This window comes from Hippichthys cyanospilos, chromosome 7, assembly GCF_059441005.1.
Source record: "Hippichthys cyanospilos isolate Australia breed blue-spotted pipefish chromosome 7, RoL_Hcya_1.0, whole genome shotgun sequence".
Lineage (NCBI taxonomy): Eukaryota > Metazoa > Chordata > Actinopteri > Syngnathiformes > Syngnathidae > Hippichthys > Hippichthys cyanospilos.
In genome coordinates, this window is record NC_142375.1 from 24,562,175 (window position 1) to 24,576,954 (window position 14,780).

The window sequence follows — 14,780 nt, forward strand, 5'->3', positions numbered from 1 at the left end:
GGGGACAAGGGAGAGGCAGCTGTTAATACATCGGCTGCCTCTTTTTTTCCACAAACGCATCAACGTCTACTCGCCCCCTCCCCCTCGGGCGACTTTGTTCCTCTCGAACTTAGGAACAAAGCCTTTTACCAAGCCATTTAAACAACAAGCACAAAGCCTTTTTTGGTTTTCTAATAGGTCGTGCCGTTAATCAGCGTGACTAGGTCGACTTTACATCGCGCTTGAAAGCAGCCATCGCTGCGTTTACCGTACGCAAGGGCGGAACTCCATTACCTGTTCAAATAGGGAGAAGTACAAAACTTCCCGAATATTCTCTCAAGTCGTCTATATTGTACACACATCACGTAATTACACTTGTAAGTTTTTCATATACCAAGACAAGACCATTCTAACATTAAATACCGACAAATACACAATAGAAGCCTACGTTTTGAAAGCCATTTTGTTTCGTGGTCTTCATTTTCATTCTCAGGCAATATTTTTTTAAGAGTGAGTTAACTTGAAGTATTAAGATTCAGTTGATCATACCTTTATTCTTTTAACAGTTTGGCTTTGCATCTAAACAGATTGCTGCTATAAAGAGAGCGGATTCAAGAAAGACAGAAAAACTGCTACGCAATTTAATTTGGACATTTTGCATCCACTGTCCGTGGCAGGGCGACGCCGACGTCGTTAATGCCCATGATGGTGCATTCTACTTACTCGTGACGCTGAAACTTGCACTGCGACAGATTTATCTTGACCACTGTTCCCTGAAAATAAAAAAATTAAAAAAAAAACAAGCGGAAGAGCAAGAGCGCGCAGGCAATCGTCATTCCGAGATGAGAAAGAAAGACAGCAGCCCAAGTGCGTAGCGTTCTGTAAATGCATCTCGACTTTATTTCAACTGCTTGGCCAGACATCCTCCATCTTAGGTGAATTCCTAGCGACCGGAGAGCCGCAGGGGCGAGGCCACTGAGCGAAAACGTCCGTGACCTGGGCCACGCCGACGTATTCACGCGGAGGCTCAGCCTTGCTGATATTCAGTCAGATTTGTATTCTTTCCTCTTTTTTTTTTGTCATGTGATAAAACTTAGCTTAGTGTTGAACTTTTGGTACTTTGGAAGAGGTTAGAGAACATAAAAAACAACCAAAAAAAAACACAAGTCACTCATTTTCCTTTAATACGAAAGCTCCTTCCTTCCTTCCCTCCCTAGTCTGGTCTGCTTCATTTAAAACCGAACAACAGCAACTCAAGAAAATCAACAGTGATATCACACGTCAGTTCAGTGTGTGCGCGCGCGCATGCGTGAGCGTGTTTCGGCCTGATCAGTGCTTTGGCGGACACTCGCTAAAGTGTGTGTGTGTGTGTGTGTGTTACTCCGGGGGGAGTGAGTGGGTGAGGTCGCGGCTTCTCCATTTCTTCTTTTCTCCTCACAAAATTTCTTCACAAGATGCGGAGACCCTGGATAGAAGCTTCTAGACTCTAAAGAGGGAAAAGAAAACACATGCAGCTCAACACGCCACTGCTTTCATCTATTGCGCCCTCAAGTGGGACTCAAAAGAATCACGTTGAAATGACGTTCAATCTGAGTGCACCGCTACGATGGCCTCTCTGTATACTCAGCGGTTAATTTGTATTTAATTTGCATTTCATGTTTACAGGAGAGGACAACCCCACAATGTCATTGTCAAAAAAAACAACAAAAAAACAAGTGTGTACCTTAAAGTCCCAAATGGACATGGCGCCATCAATGCCGGTGGTGCAGAACTTGCGACAGTCCCTTTTGTCTCCTTCGTAGATAGACACTTGGCTGCGAAAAGGGTACACGTGGAAAAGGGACTTTTTAATAGCCTAAGACTATCGCGCTGGTATGACGTGACTTCTAAAGCGGTTTCTGGTACTATCCGCCCCAAATTCACAAAAGGTTCAGTCTACTTTCAAGCTCCGGGGGTCAAATAGTCGGCCGCGTTTTGAAGTTCCCGCTATTAGGGCCGAGCTAGGGAGGAAGAGGGTCCTATTTAACGACCCGCAATCCCACCGGAAAGCAAGCTCTCTCTCTCTCTCTCTCTCTCTCTCTCTCTCTCGTAGCGTTTGTTCATTTCAAGCATTCCAAACTCCTTGTCAATCCACGCTGTCAATCCGCTTTTTAGCGCGCCCTCCTACAGAGGAGAAGACATCGTCGAGCACGCTCGTACGCGTCGCCGCACCCGCCATTTTGCGCGCGACCTACGTGATGCTGTTCTGGTGCAACGTGTCCAGCGCGGTGTTGCGGTCCTCGGCGGTGGCCCTCTTGTCCATGTTGCGGAAGCGCTCCATGGCCGAGATGTTCCTCTGGATGCTCTGCTTGGGCAGGTCCAGCTTGGACACGAAGGTGAGCGCCCCGCCGTCGTCGCAGCGGAACAGCACGGGGCAGCAGTCGTGGCCCTGCGCGTACGCAAAGGCGCGCTTCGAAAAACGCAAACGACTTGCCGGACCGCGTCGGAGCTCACCGCGGCTACTAGGCTGTTCTCGGACACAAAGCAGACGCTGATGAGAGGCAAGAACTCCGTCTTCAGCTGCAAAGGACTATTAAAAAAAAGAAAGGCATTTAGTACCGCCTCGCAGTATATCAGCACCTCGATAACCGGAGACGAGACGCCGTACCGGGATGCAATTCGACAAACGGCGATGGCCGAGAAAAAGCTAGTTTGGTCAATAAGCTTGGAAGATTTCCACACATTAACTGCGGTCGATAGGAAGGCTTGAATTTAAAAGACGGGCTGACTTTTCTCCATTGTTTTTCTCTCTTTTATCAAAGTAGAACAATTATAGACGGGTTCACAGTATGTAAAGTCCGGAGCTGCGCAATTAATCAAATTTCAATCGCCACGATTATTATTTAGTGTTTTGCTGGCGTTTGACATTGTGGCCAAAGCGTCGGCCCATCTCATTCACGCTAACGTAGAAAATAGCAGAATTTGGGCCGAAAATGACGAGCGCGTCTACTACGCGTTATGCATTTTTTATTTGTATTTTTTTGGCCACTTTGGTTGAATTGACAAGCACTGGAAAAGGCCGTCCTAACTCCGGTTTGGAGTAAAAGAGAAAACTATTTGCCATCGTGAGGTAGCGCATTCCTGTTATGTAGCACTGCGTGTCACGTCCAGGTCTGGATTTCCCAGACGTTTCAGGAAACCTTAAAGCTCCCACAACTGTAAGTTGACCTTGGCTGGGGCGGACACTAGTTTTTCACTTGGACCGTATTCTTCGCCGCCAACTATTCTTCTTGTGCACTTAGCCATGCGGTATCGATACGCGTACCGTAAAGAGCCCCGCGACAATATGTTGCGGGATCCTTTTTGCGCACGCCCCAAGCGAAGAGAAGAACTATCGGAAAAAGACGGCCAACGTACCAGGCGGTTTTGGAGCTGTCCACCACAGTGACCGTGCTGTCGTGGCCGACCCAAGCCAGGCGGTTCCCGGAGGCCGAGAAGGACACAGAGTGGACCCAGCCGCCTCCTCCTAAACGAGAGGGGGCGTCAAACGCTGATTGTTATGGAAGACCCGCTCGGCCAAAAAAAAAAATAAATAAATAAATAAAAAAGTCATCTGAGGGGACGGACCCGCTCCGCCAAACTCGGCGAGAACCGCCCCAAAAGGCATCTTGCTGCCCCAAGGCGTCGGGCCCGGCTTCTCCTCTACCTCCTTGATGTAGGCCGAGAACACCCTGGAGAAGACGCAAACGCGCGTTAGGATTTCCCGCTCGCGCTTCGGCAGAAAACAACAAAATAACAATTTGTCATTTGAAATGTTTGATGAAGGCGCGTCACCTGCACTTAAAGTCACAGGAACCGGCGGCCAGCAGCACGTTGTTGGGGTGCCAGTCCAGACTGAGGACGGTGGAGCGGATGGGCTTCTTGATGTGCTTGCTCACCCACCTGAAATACGGACATTCGGGGAAAGGTCAAGTCCATGAGATTGTCCGCAGCATGAAATAAATGAGAGCAGAGCGTTTGACGTCAACTTTTTCTTGATACATTTGCTCTTGCATTTATTTCCACCTTTTCACTGTTTTTTTGAACTCCTTTCGACTTCTTTATACGTTTGGGTACTTTTGTTCTGATTCGACTTTAAGATTTCTAGATTTTTACGTTAGTTTTTATCTAAACTATCATGTATTTTTGGCTGAGGTTATTTTAGGTCATTTCGGTCCTCAATACTACTACTGTATCTTTGTCATACCGGTTAAGAACGTAGCAGGCCAGGGCAATATGGGTTAAAAATAAAGTTTGAAAATTCTCCCCACCAAAATCAGTATTTTTTTTATTGTAATCGATTTAAAGTTAGCCTGAATGACGTTATTTTTTTTTTTTTGGGGGGGGGGGGGTTAACCTTTTGTTTGTTTATTCTTTTACTTTAGGGTTTATTTCCACATTTTTCAATCGTCAAAGTGACTTCACCTTGACGTCACTATCTGGGCTCACCCGCTTTCTGGATTTTCTCACCTGACATTGGCAAACAAAGCCAGCCCCGGGACAGTTGCCAAGTCGGTATCAGTTAGCGGGAGTAGGCAGTATTGGCCAAAAAGCCTGACCCGCTACGATGGTTCAGTCTGCTTAATTTGGTTTTTCCAACAAAGCGATAATAAATGGCGGTTTCGTGAACTTTGGGCAGTTTACCGCAGGTACGTTCTTAAACATGTAAGCACAATCAAAGATCCGCCGCAGGATTCGGCTTTTCTCACCAGTCGTTGTCCGACTCAAAGTAGCAGACGGAGATGAGTCGCGCGCCGCTGCCCACCGCAAACTTGTTCTCCAGCGGGGACCATTTCACGAAGGTGGCGGCCCTGTTGATCCTGAGGATGACGAGAGTGGGCTTCCACACGCCCTCCTTCTGCGACCAAACGTACGCGTTGCGGTCCGCGCCGCACGTCACGATACGGTCGCTCTTGGGGGCCCAGTCGATGCCTGCGGAAAGGTCGACGCGCGAGGAAGCGGCGTGAGACGAGACGGGGGGGGGGGATGACGACCCGTCTCCGTTTTTCAAAGTTGTCGGACCGGCGCGTCCAAACCCGGTACGCTGCATGTTTTTTTTTTTTCCGTCCTCTTAACACATCTGATGCAAACGGTTCAGCGGAACGCCAACGATCTTAATCGGGTGTCTCGGAGGCGGAAAAACTCCAAATCGTGCGGAACGGCGGTCGCGGAGGACCGGGTTTGGACATCCTTGTCCTAGGATGAACTAAGTACCTGTAATGTGTCCATTATGCTCCTTCAGCTCATGAGTCTTAACCCACTGGTTGCCGCTCTGCTTATAAATGTGAACTTCATGGTTGTTGGGGCTGATGGCAATCTCTGCATGATAAAAGCAAAAAAAATACGAGACGGGATAAGAGATAAGTAAGCAGCCAAACCTGTTTCACCCTCCCGCTGGAAAGACAGCTCAATGGCGCACTGAAACCGGGGGTGGGGTGGGGTGGGGTGGGGTGGGGTGCGGGGTGGCTAAAGCCGAACTGACGTGTCCTGTCGCGATTCCACGCGTGGCAGGTGATGGGCTCCAGGAGGAACTGGTGAAGGGACATCGCGTCTGGGTGTGGTCCTTCAGGTCAGGTCTCTTCACTGTCAAAATCGCACAGTGCAACGCCATCGTTTTACTACAGCCACCATCTTTTGTTCACCTTCATACTGACGGCGAGGACCGGAGGGCTCTGCCCCCAGCCTGATAACGAGCACGCCGCGCCCGAAAAACGTTACGAACATAAAACATCCATTTCCGTACGGTCGCTTCATTGTATCGGACAAGTTCGTGTAGAAAGCGACGCTAGCCGGTTAGCACCGCTAGCCGAATCCCCCTGTTCAACCCACCGCGACCGACCGTCAAAAACGCATTTTAATCACAGTACTTGACAAAACGTACGTCCGCGCTTTGGGGGGCGGGGGTGCGACCGTCGCCTGCTGGTATCGTGAATTTAAGACCGGCGCAAGCCATAGGTTAGCCGGCTCGACTTGCTAGGTAGGCCTCACTCGTCTGAGCTTGACCGCGGTGTTTCCCGGCAAGCTATCCCGGCGAACTGGCTCACCTCTTCCGCACTCGCGTTAGCCGGCCGGCCGGCAAGCTAAGCGGCGCTAGCGGCGGGATGGAGGGGGGAGGGAAAGGCTCGACGACCACCGGGGAGTCGGACGTGAATTCGCGGACTCTGGTCAGTCGACACGAATTCGTCCGGAAACGTTCGAGGGGAATGTCAAGACGGCCGACGACGACGACGACGCGCGTCCTGGAACATCCGGCGGCAGACTGGCTGGGTGACAGGCGGCTAGCTTAGCCACATCGCGCTACAGTCAAGCGAATGAGCGCGTGCGCGCAGTGGCAGGCGGAGAAACAGCGCCGCCGCTGCATGCGAAAAGAATTGCATCAACACGTCACACCAGAGGCGGGCGCTGCCGATCTCGGAAAGGACATGCGACTGTCTACTCAGTAGACAAACAGTCTTTTGTATATCGTGCGTATTGTTACAAGGTCAATGTCTGATACCGTCTGTAAATTGAATATTGCAATAAAGTTGTACGGTATTTAGAAAAAAAAACACACTTGGATATATTTAAAATATTAAGGTTGACGTTTTTCTTCGAACCCCAAAGCTGTTCGGACTAGTGGCTTGTGCAAAGACTGTGACCTGTTCTCAGGAAATCACCTTGAGCTATTTTCTTTTTTTTTTTTACTTCATTGTCTTTATGTTTGCATTTTAATTATTTTGTTACCCTTCATCGCCTTATTTTTACTACTTCGTGTTCATTGCTATGTAATACTCATGTACATTGTTATCAAATAAAGTTAAAAAGAACGTAGAACTAAACTTATTCAACTAATTATTTGTTCTTTTTTCGTTTATCTTTGATCGGCAGTACAATGCACACCGTTTCAGAGCCTTTTCTTTTTTTTGAAACAAGTCAGGCAATTAGAGTGGACAGCCAATGAGTCTCACCTGGGAGCTTTTGCAGGTTTACAAAATTCATCCGAAGCCGGACAGCATGGAGTCCATTTCGCGCCCCGCCCCGCCCTCCTACTACTCGCCAGGTTAACCCCAATGTTCTTGCGTTTCTTCTCGAGCCGTTAAAAATACATAACAGAAGATCAATTCAGCGTGCTTGTGTGTGTGTGTTGAAACTGAGATGCGTTCGCGAGCGGGTGCCGTGAGATGAAGAATTCAGGCGGTGCAAATCTTCAGATGGAAAGTCCAACGAAGAAGAAGCCGAATGACGTGGAATGGGCGAGTGAACTTCGTAAATTCCGGCCTGGTGCGCCGCTTTGTCACCTGCGCGCGCGCGCACACGCACGCGCGCACACACAAACTGTGACTGTATGAAGCAAAAAAAAGTATCACTGGAGGGGCGGAGCCAGGAAAATGTTCGATGAGGTGGCTAGGGTGCGACGGGTGGCATGGAATCAGGGTCGCATGAAATGATTCATTCTACTTTCGAACATGCAGTTAATGAGTAACTGTCAGGTATAAATGCGTTTAGTAATACTTCAGAGTGCGCCACCAGAGGGCGCTATCGGGCCGGAAGGTGCGCGCTCCTGTTGCCGTGCGGGCGGGCGGGCGAGCGAGCCAAGCCTTCTCCATCCACGTCCATTCCCTCCGCGCTCATCACGGAGTGACATTTCAGGCTGCCGCCGCCGCCGCCGCCCTTTCTGCCGGATGGCTTCAAAGACGCCCGTCGCCGCAGCCCCGGATGCCACCGCCTTCTTCACGTGCGTCGCAGGGGTTGCGCTGGACGCTCTCGAGTCCTCCCTTTCTTCCGGTTCCGTGCGATAGGCTCAATAAAACCGGAGGAAGACCGGTCGCGCGCTCGAATTTGGACTTTCAAAGTTCTGCGGTAGGTAAGTTTACTCCGGGGAGGCACTGGAGTACCCTACCGCTCTGAGTCGAGAGCTCGAGCGATCCATTACGTCGCGGACTAAGGTTGGCGCTTGAGCGCGCAACGGTCGTTTGGCTCATGAAAGTAGGCGATCGCTCGACAGCGACCTCCGGTTAGCCGCCGCTTCCAAAAGGAGGCCTCCACAAGGCGCGCTGGACTTTAATCCTCGCCGCGTCCACCCCGGCAAACGCGGATCAGGCCGACCGCGGCGGATTAGCCGTCGACGTCTATTTGCGGCGGGCTCATCGCAGCGGTGCTCTGCCCGGGCGCGGCATGTCCCGGGACGCCGCCGGATATCTGCTCTCCTTCTTCGCCGCACCCTTCCCGAGGTTCCGGCGGAAGAGCCAGCTCCTGTCCTACTTGTTCCTGTGCGTGTCCAAGATGCCCTTCGTCCCGCCCGCGCCGGCCCCCAAAGACTCCGCCTCGGCGAAGGGGCGCCCGCCGTCCGATCTCGAGCGGCCGGGCAAGAAGGGCCGCCTGCCCGCGAGAAAGAACCCGGGGGAGCCCGGGAAGAGGGGACCCCCGCCGCCCGCCGCGCCCACGGAGTCTCCGTCCGAGAGCCGCCAGGTCAGAACCCTAAAGCCGGACTTCAAAACCAATGTGCGTAGCCCTCGTTCCGACCCCTTCCGAAGATCCGAGCCGGGTCGGAAACATCTTTGCGGAAAACGCGCTGAGCCTCGTTCGAAACTCCAAAACGTGCCTTGAAAGCCAACTGCGGCTTTATAGCTCGGCTTTCAAAGCCTCATTCTGTGCTTGAGACCCTACTTTGGCCTTAACCCTGGTTTGAAACCCTAACCCACACACCCTTACCCCGTACGGAACCACCTCATTTTCAAACCATACCCAAGGTTGAAAGCCTAACTATTTGGAAACTTTAGCCCGGGTTTGAAACCCTACTATAAAATTTTATGCGTAGATTGAGATCCTCAAACCCTAACCCTTCTTTTGAACCCTGACACTGGCTTGAAACCCATAATTGAAACCCCAACCCCACGTTGAACCGCTTTTTGAAACCTTTTCTTGAAAACTCCACGCTAGCTTTGAAGCCCTACTCTGAAACCCTAAGCCTGGCTTGAAACCCTCACGTCAAACCCTCAACCTTGTTTGAAAGCCAAACCCAGGGTTGTGAAGGCCCGACCTGGGCTTCGAACCTTCATCCTGGCTTGAAAGCAAACTTTGCACGACTAACCTTTGGCTCGAAACGTTGACGGGACATCAGACCTCGGCGCTGGTTGGAAACCTTGATCCTATCTTTGAAGCCACTACCCACGCGCAAGCCTAGCGCGGGCCCCCGACCCGGGTATGCGAAATCCAAATGTGAAACATTTACCACGAATCCAAAACTCCGACGACCCCGTTCGTATTCTGTCTTGAAAGCCGAAACAAAGTTCAAATGGGACTATGATATCCCGTCGGAACTAAAAGCCGGGTTGAAAGCCTATTTGAAAACCTCAAACTAACTCGATCCAGGTGCAAAATCCAAATCAAAGACCTCCACAACCCCGTTTTGAAACGCTACTCAGCACAATCCTCCTTCCTACCCAGCAGGCGAGGCCCCGAGTCAAAAGCCGCCCGGCGCAAACCCAATTCACGCTGACCCTGACCCCCGAGGCGGTCCTCCTGCTCCGGCGGCGCAACAACAACAACAACAACAACGTCATCTCGGGGAGCGTCCCGGATTCCGGGCGCGTCGGAAGGCGGCGGCGGCCGGCCCCCTTTCCGTCCCCGCGCGGTCGGGCGGCGGCGCCGCTCAGGACTCGCTGCGACGTGAGCTCCATGGTGAAGGTGTCCCTGCTGAACGAGCGCCACCGCTACGACGACGTGGAGTACGAGGACGAGGGGGAAGGGGGCGGCGTGGATCGACGCGTGGTGCTCAAGTGCACCGAGTGGCTACGAGGGCTTGACGACGCGGCCGTTACGGCGGCGCGCCGGAAGAGCGCCGGCGTCAAGAGCTTCTGAACCCCTGCCCTAGCGGCAAGTTTTAGCGCCTCTTTGACCCGGAGGCATGAGCCGCTCCAAAAAATGCACGCCTACCGCGTTACGCCGGCTAATGCGGCGACGTAAGAAGCTTTGTAAGGTCTTAGGCGATGGATTACTACTGCGCGCTGGGCTCCCTCGCGCCTGAATCCTGCGTGCTTCAAGTGGCGGATTAGCTAGCTAGCTAGCTAGCTGGCTAGCTCTCAAAGGTTAAAAGACGTGCGGTCGGCGTTTTAAATGAGATTATCCATCAGACGGCAACATGATTTCAAGCGAGCGGATGGAACTCCTTATTTATTTTCCGCGATACATAGGGACTTTTAGACGCCAACGTGTTTTGCTAATGCAAGGCGGTAAGCGATTGAGATTAACATAAGCGCGCTAGCCATTACGACGATTGACTGTTTAGTTCATTTTAGTTTATTTAGTTGAGTTTAGCGTTTAGTTAATTTAGTCCACACATACATAACGTCATATTTACAAGAACACCGGTAAATAGAATAATAAACCCGTTAGCAAGCCAGATTAGCATTAGCGCGCTAGCCATTACGACTAGTAGCTGTTTAGATCATTTAGGTTTATTTACTTGAGTCGAAGGTTAAGTTAATTTCGCTCACACATACATAACGTCTTATTTACATGAGCAGTAACCTTGTTCCTAACAATATTCTCTATTGTTCCACGTGTTTATTATGTTGATCAAGCAACGCTTTTAAAATAGTCCACACTTGTGGCGCAAATCCAAATATTTCGGATAAAGGGTACATAGAAGCAGTTTCGCCGTTTTTCTCTCTAATGTTGATCACCCGTTGCACCGTCTTCAGCATTAAACAATGCTTGCTACCTGAGAAGAAGGACATCTATTTACAGGAATTTCTCTTTGCATTTATGGATGCTCTCACAGCATTTGTAGTGCACATTTGCATGGAATACTCAGTAATTGCCGCTTCTATTCGCAATAAGCCTTTACAAATAAAAAGGCATGTCTTCAACTGAAATTTGTAAACATGTCAAAAATGCCTATGAAAGCTGCAAGGCTCAACGCACAATCGTCTTAAATGACTTGAGCATTTTTAGCAATACTTGTAGTAGTTCCGTTTCAGACTAACCTGTAAACAACGCTCAAGCCCTGCCGGTTTTTGAACCCTCACTCCCATTGCAGGGGCTCGAAAATCTCCCGATGGTTTGATTGAATCACGTGTGTCGGGAGAGAGAGGGGAACGGAACTTGAGATCAGCTTTGCAGGGAGCTTCTGCTGCCTCCTGCTGGTCACAATGCGGTAGTCTTTTTTCTTTTCTTTTCCTTTCCCCTCTTTTCCCTTCCCTTCCCTTTCCTTTCTCGTTTCCTTTCTCTCGCTTTCTTCTTGGGCGGCGATCCGTCTTCTACTCGGAGCGCCACCGTCGAGCCAGTCGGTCGGATTTGTTTGGGGTTTTTTGGGGAGCCGAGAGCCCCTGCGGCCAATCGCCTTTCGGGACGGAAGCAAGGTGGGCGGGGCTACGACTCGGCAGCGCCGCGGCGCAGAGTCGCCCGCGTCGTCGTTCTCGCGAGGCGGTGTGCGTGGAGCGCGTACTTGGGGCCGACTAGCCGAGCGACGCGAGCGATGCGACTCCGGCGCTAATCGTGCGCGGCCGCCGCCCCACCCCACCCGACCCCACCCCAGCCCGTCGCGTCGCGCCAGAGGACCGGAGGAGATCGTTCTCCCGGAAAGCAGCGGCGGGCGGGTCCTCGCGAAGGCGCCGCAGGCGGGCCAGCTCGGACGCCGAGCCGTTAGCCATGGAGGAAAGGAAGGAGGAGGGCGAAGCCCAGATCCACGAGCACGGCCCCGAACACTGGTTTTCCAGGTGGGAGCGCCAGTGCCTGGCCGCCGCCGAGCAGAGCGAGCCGCCGGGCGACGAGGAGGCGGAGCGCAACCGCCGCGAGCTCTGGCACCTCTTCCACAGCTCGGCCACGGCGGTGGCGCAGCTCTACAAAGGTGCGTTGACGGACAAAGGCCAGCCGACGCGCGTATCCCGCAACCGGCGGATGCGCGCAAAACCCCGCGCGTTGAACGCAGCGCGGCGATGCGTGCGCCTCGCGCTCTTTCCGCGTCGCCTGCGGAGCGTCGTACGGCTTCGGCGTGTTGGTTCCTTTTGGATCGACCGCAAGGCAACTAGCGGAAGCTCGGCGTAGCTCCGCGCTAATGCTAGCGCCTAGCCCCCGCGCACTCGGCCGCCGGTTTCCTTCGCTAATAATCGAGCGAAAGCAAATTCGTCCGAAACGCAAGTTTCATCGTGCTACGGCGAGCGCGAGTCCGCAAGGACGTTGTTTTGGGTTTTTGTTTTTTTTTTTGGAGGGGATCCTTAGCTCTTGCGGCCATATGAGTTAAAGGAGTGACGAGCAACGTTGAACGATTGCAATCTGTGTCGCTGAGGGAGGGAGGGAGGGAGGGAGGCGTACTTTTTCAAGTGGTCGGAAAGGCTTTGCTAGATTCAACGTCGCTCCCCGCGAGGGGCTCGGGAGCAAGAGACGCCCTCCCGAAATGTTTGCCCTTGCTTATACTTGAACCCTCGGCGAGCAGAGCGCAAATGAGTGACAAGCTCTTTACCTCGCTAACGAGACCGGGGTTCGACCGAGACCGGAAGTTCGAGACCACATAAAAAAAATAAAAACATCCGCGCCGAACATCGGAACGACACGACGAGTTCGGCCGAGGAGAAAACGCTCACAAATCTGTTCAACGTCATTTAAAAGCGAGGAGTCTTTTTTTGACTTTTGTTTTTGACTTTGTCAAATGTGCTCGGCAGACAGAGAATGTCAGCAGCAAGGCCTTTCCCTCTGGGCGCCCTTTCAGAACGCGGCCACCGCCGTTACCAACATGTACAAAGGTGAGTCCTGGCTTGACGTCGCCCGCCGCCTCGCTTTCTTTGGCCCCGTACGCGCGAGCGTGCCGGCCGAGCGTCGTTCTTCCGCAACCCCCCGGCCGAGTGGACGTCCCGTGTCAAACTAAACGCAACCCGTAAAGAAAAAGGCGTCGCACGCTGGGGCGGACGTCCGCCTCGCGGCCCCGGGATCCGCCTGCGCCAGATCTGCCGGCTTAAAGTTAACCGACGTCGCGGAACTCCGTAGATAGGCTTTCAAAACTAGCGTTGGCGCCGCGGCGTCAAAGTTAAAACTCTTTTGGCACTCCGGGACGTTTGAAGAAACGGCTCGGATAGCAATACTTCCGGGGGCCGGCCGCGTAATCTTCATCCCCCGCGGCATAGGTACGGCGCCGACGGTCGCTTGCCGTCAGGTGGCTCTCGCGGTGACGGTTCGATCGTTTTGCGGCGGTCCAGAGAGCGCGGAGGCCCGCCGGCGCGGCTACGACCTGGGGATCCAGACCGGGTGCCAGCGGCGCAACAGGGAGGTGATGGCCTGGGCCAAGAAGCGGCGGAGAACCATCCGGCGGGAGGACCTCCTCAGCTTCCTGTGCGGCAAGCACCCCCCTCCCAGGGCGGCCCGGGCCCCGTCCCGGGGGGCCGCCGCCGCCGCCGCGCCCGAGGCGGGCGGCTCCGCGGAGACGGACCTGCAACCCTTCAGAGAGGCCATCGCCCTGCACGGTCGGTACCGGAAGCGCCGCCGCTCCGATCGCCGCGCCTCAATCAAAATAGTTTGATGAAAGAAATCCAGCGTCGCGTCTAAAAGAAGACAAAGAACCGAGGAGAACGCCACACTAAGGTGGTCGGGTCACGTCGGCGCGGCCTCGCGACCTTACTCCTCAGTTGGCCGCGGGCTTGCGACCTTACTCCTTAGTTGGCCGCGCCGCACTCCCCCAATTTGTCACCACATTCCGCCAGTCGTTTTGCCGCTCGTCTCTGCGCCTCGAAACTCGAGCGCGGGCCCGTGCCGCTTCGGGGACGGTAGCCTCTTCCTAATGTAAAATAGCAAAGGGCTCGGGTTGGGCCGGACTCGGGTGACTTTCGCCATCGGGCGCCGACGCCGGGCGGGCAGGCCAAAGAAAGAAAGAAAGATAAACAACTTGTCTTGCGCTCGGTGGGATGCGTGTAGCTTTTCCGGCCGGCTTCAAGAGAGTACGCCTTTCTTTGCTGTTGAAGGGGACAAAAGATTGCAAAGCGCGCAGCCCGGTAACGGAAGCGAATCCCGGTACCGCAACGACACCGCTCGAGTATTGGCTACGATCCGTAAAACCAAAGAGGGGAAAAAGCGGAAAACGCCGAACGCATCCGCTCTCTTGGCCAAGCGAGGGGAGGGAGGGCCGAAATATCCGGCCCGGCCCGGTCCAGAGAATGGGCGCGGGCAAGCGTGTTGATTGGCGCCCCGCCCCCCAGGTCTGAGCGGCGCCACGGCCGGCATCTCGGTGCGCTCGTCGGGCCCGCCCCCCGGCTCGCCCCCCCACGGACGGCGCCGCAACGGCCTCCACGACGTGGACCTAAACGCCTTCATCGCCGAGGAAATGGCCCTCCACCTGGATTCGGCCGCCAACCGCAAGCGGGGCGCCCCCCCCTGCGCCGACGTCATCGCGGACTCGCCCACGCACAAACGCAACCGGACGCTCTGAGCCGGCGCCAAAGTGCCGCGGTCCTAGAAAGGTCCGGAGCGGACTCGGCGCCGCGCTCGCCCGCCTTGGAACGCGCCACATATGCACTATTTATGTTTACGCTCATGTTTACGCCGGAGGCAGCGCAACACACGCACGCCTGCGTTTGTTTTGATTTGAGTCCACGCGCGATTTGTGATACGATGATATGATGTAAATATTCATCGCGGTCATAAAAAAGCACGTAGGCGCCCTTACTACATGTGCTGGATATTGTAAAGGCGAAACTGTCCATACGACAATAAAGCAACTCCCAAGTGTGGCGCCTTTCTTTTTCTTTTGCATTTCTTTTTCTTTTCCAACTACCAACGCCGCAAAAACTACACGCTTCAAATCTTCGGCCATTGAA

At 53.4% G+C, this 14,780-nt stretch overlaps 3 protein-coding genes across 4 annotated transcripts; 2 read left to right on the forward strand and 1 right to left on the reverse strand.

The window, feature by feature from the left end:
* Positions 1-851: 851 nt before the first annotated feature.
* On the reverse strand, positions 852-6,310 carry LOC148421763 (actin-related protein 2/3 complex subunit 1A). Its single transcript, XM_088418727.1, has 11 exons — positions 6,042-6,310; positions 5,480-5,580; positions 5,212-5,316; positions 4,707-4,929; positions 3,793-3,900; positions 3,586-3,689; positions 3,376-3,484; positions 2,473-2,548; positions 2,214-2,407; positions 1,703-1,793; positions 852-1,465 (listed from the first exon to the last, which is right to left on the reverse strand). Exons 2-11 carry the CDS (start codon positions 5,541-5,543, stop codon positions 1,427-1,429), a joined length of 1,113 nt encoding a protein of 370 aa, XP_088274853.1. The 5' UTR covers positions 5,544-5,580; positions 6,042-6,310; the 3' UTR covers positions 852-1,426.
* A 1,249-nt stretch (positions 6,311-7,559) lies between these two features.
* On the forward strand, positions 7,560-10,718 carry LOC148421764 (uncharacterized). The gene is made up of 2 exons (XM_088420012.1): positions 7,560-8,445; positions 9,427-10,718. The coding sequence occupies exons 1-2, from the start codon at positions 8,152-8,154 to the stop codon at positions 9,835-9,837; spliced, it is 705 nt and encodes a 234-aa protein (XP_088276138.1). The 5' UTR covers positions 7,560-8,151; the 3' UTR covers positions 9,838-10,718.
* A 365-nt stretch (positions 10,719-11,083) lies between these two features.
* LOC148421765 (HUWE1-associated protein modifying stress responses-like) lies at positions 11,084-14,693 on the forward strand. Of its 2 annotated transcripts, XM_088420009.1 has the most exons (5): positions 11,084-11,827; positions 12,639-12,719; positions 13,035-13,097; positions 13,170-13,433; positions 14,163-14,693. In XM_088420009.1, the coding sequence occupies exons 1-5, from the start codon at positions 11,629-11,631 to the stop codon at positions 14,390-14,392; spliced, it is 837 nt and encodes a 278-aa protein (XP_088276135.1). In that variant the 5' UTR covers positions 11,084-11,628; the 3' UTR covers positions 14,393-14,693. The 2 variants fall into 2 exon arrangements, with proteins under 2 accessions (XP_088276135.1, XP_088276137.1); XM_088420011.1 differs by lacking the exon at positions 13,035-13,097 and having other exon boundaries at positions 11,160-11,827.
* Positions 14,694-14,780: the final 87 nt, after the last annotated feature.

What these genes read in the sequence shown, in the direction of transcription:
- LOC148421763 (XM_088418727.1), bottom strand. Translation starts at nt 5,543, where the DNA reads ATGTCCCTTCACCAGTTCCTCCTGGAGCCCATCACCTGCCACGCGTGG. An exon ending in GCATAATGGACACATTACAG is followed by an intron (nt 4,930 to 5,211) that starts GTACTTAGTTCA and finishes ACCTTTCCGCAG; the next exon opens with GCATCGACTGGGCCCCCAAG. An exon ending in AGAACAGCCTAGTAGCCGCG is followed by an intron (nt 2,408 to 2,472) that starts GTGAGCTCCGAC and finishes GCGTACGCGCAG; the next exon opens with GGCCACGACTGCTGCCCCGT.
- LOC148421764 (XM_088420012.1), top strand. Translation starts at nt 8,152, where the DNA reads ATGTCCCGGGACGCCGCCGGATATCTGCTCTCCTTCTTCGCCGCACCC. An exon ending in CTCCGTCCGAGAGCCGCCAG is followed by an intron (nt 8,446 to 9,426) that starts GTCAGAACCCTA and finishes CCTACCCAGCAG; the next exon opens with GCGAGGCCCCGAGTCAAAAG.
- LOC148421765 (XM_088420009.1), top strand. Translation starts at nt 11,629, where the DNA reads ATGGAGGAAAGGAAGGAGGAGGGCGAAGCCCAGATCCACGAGCACGGC. An exon ending in GGTGGCGCAGCTCTACAAAG is followed by an intron (nt 11,828 to 12,638) that starts GTGCGTTGACGG and finishes TGTGCTCGGCAG; the next exon opens with ACAGAGAATGTCAGCAGCAA. An exon ending in AGAGGCCATCGCCCTGCACG is followed by an intron (nt 13,434 to 14,162) that starts GTCGGTACCGGA and finishes CCCGCCCCCCAG; the next exon opens with GTCTGAGCGGCGCCACGGCC.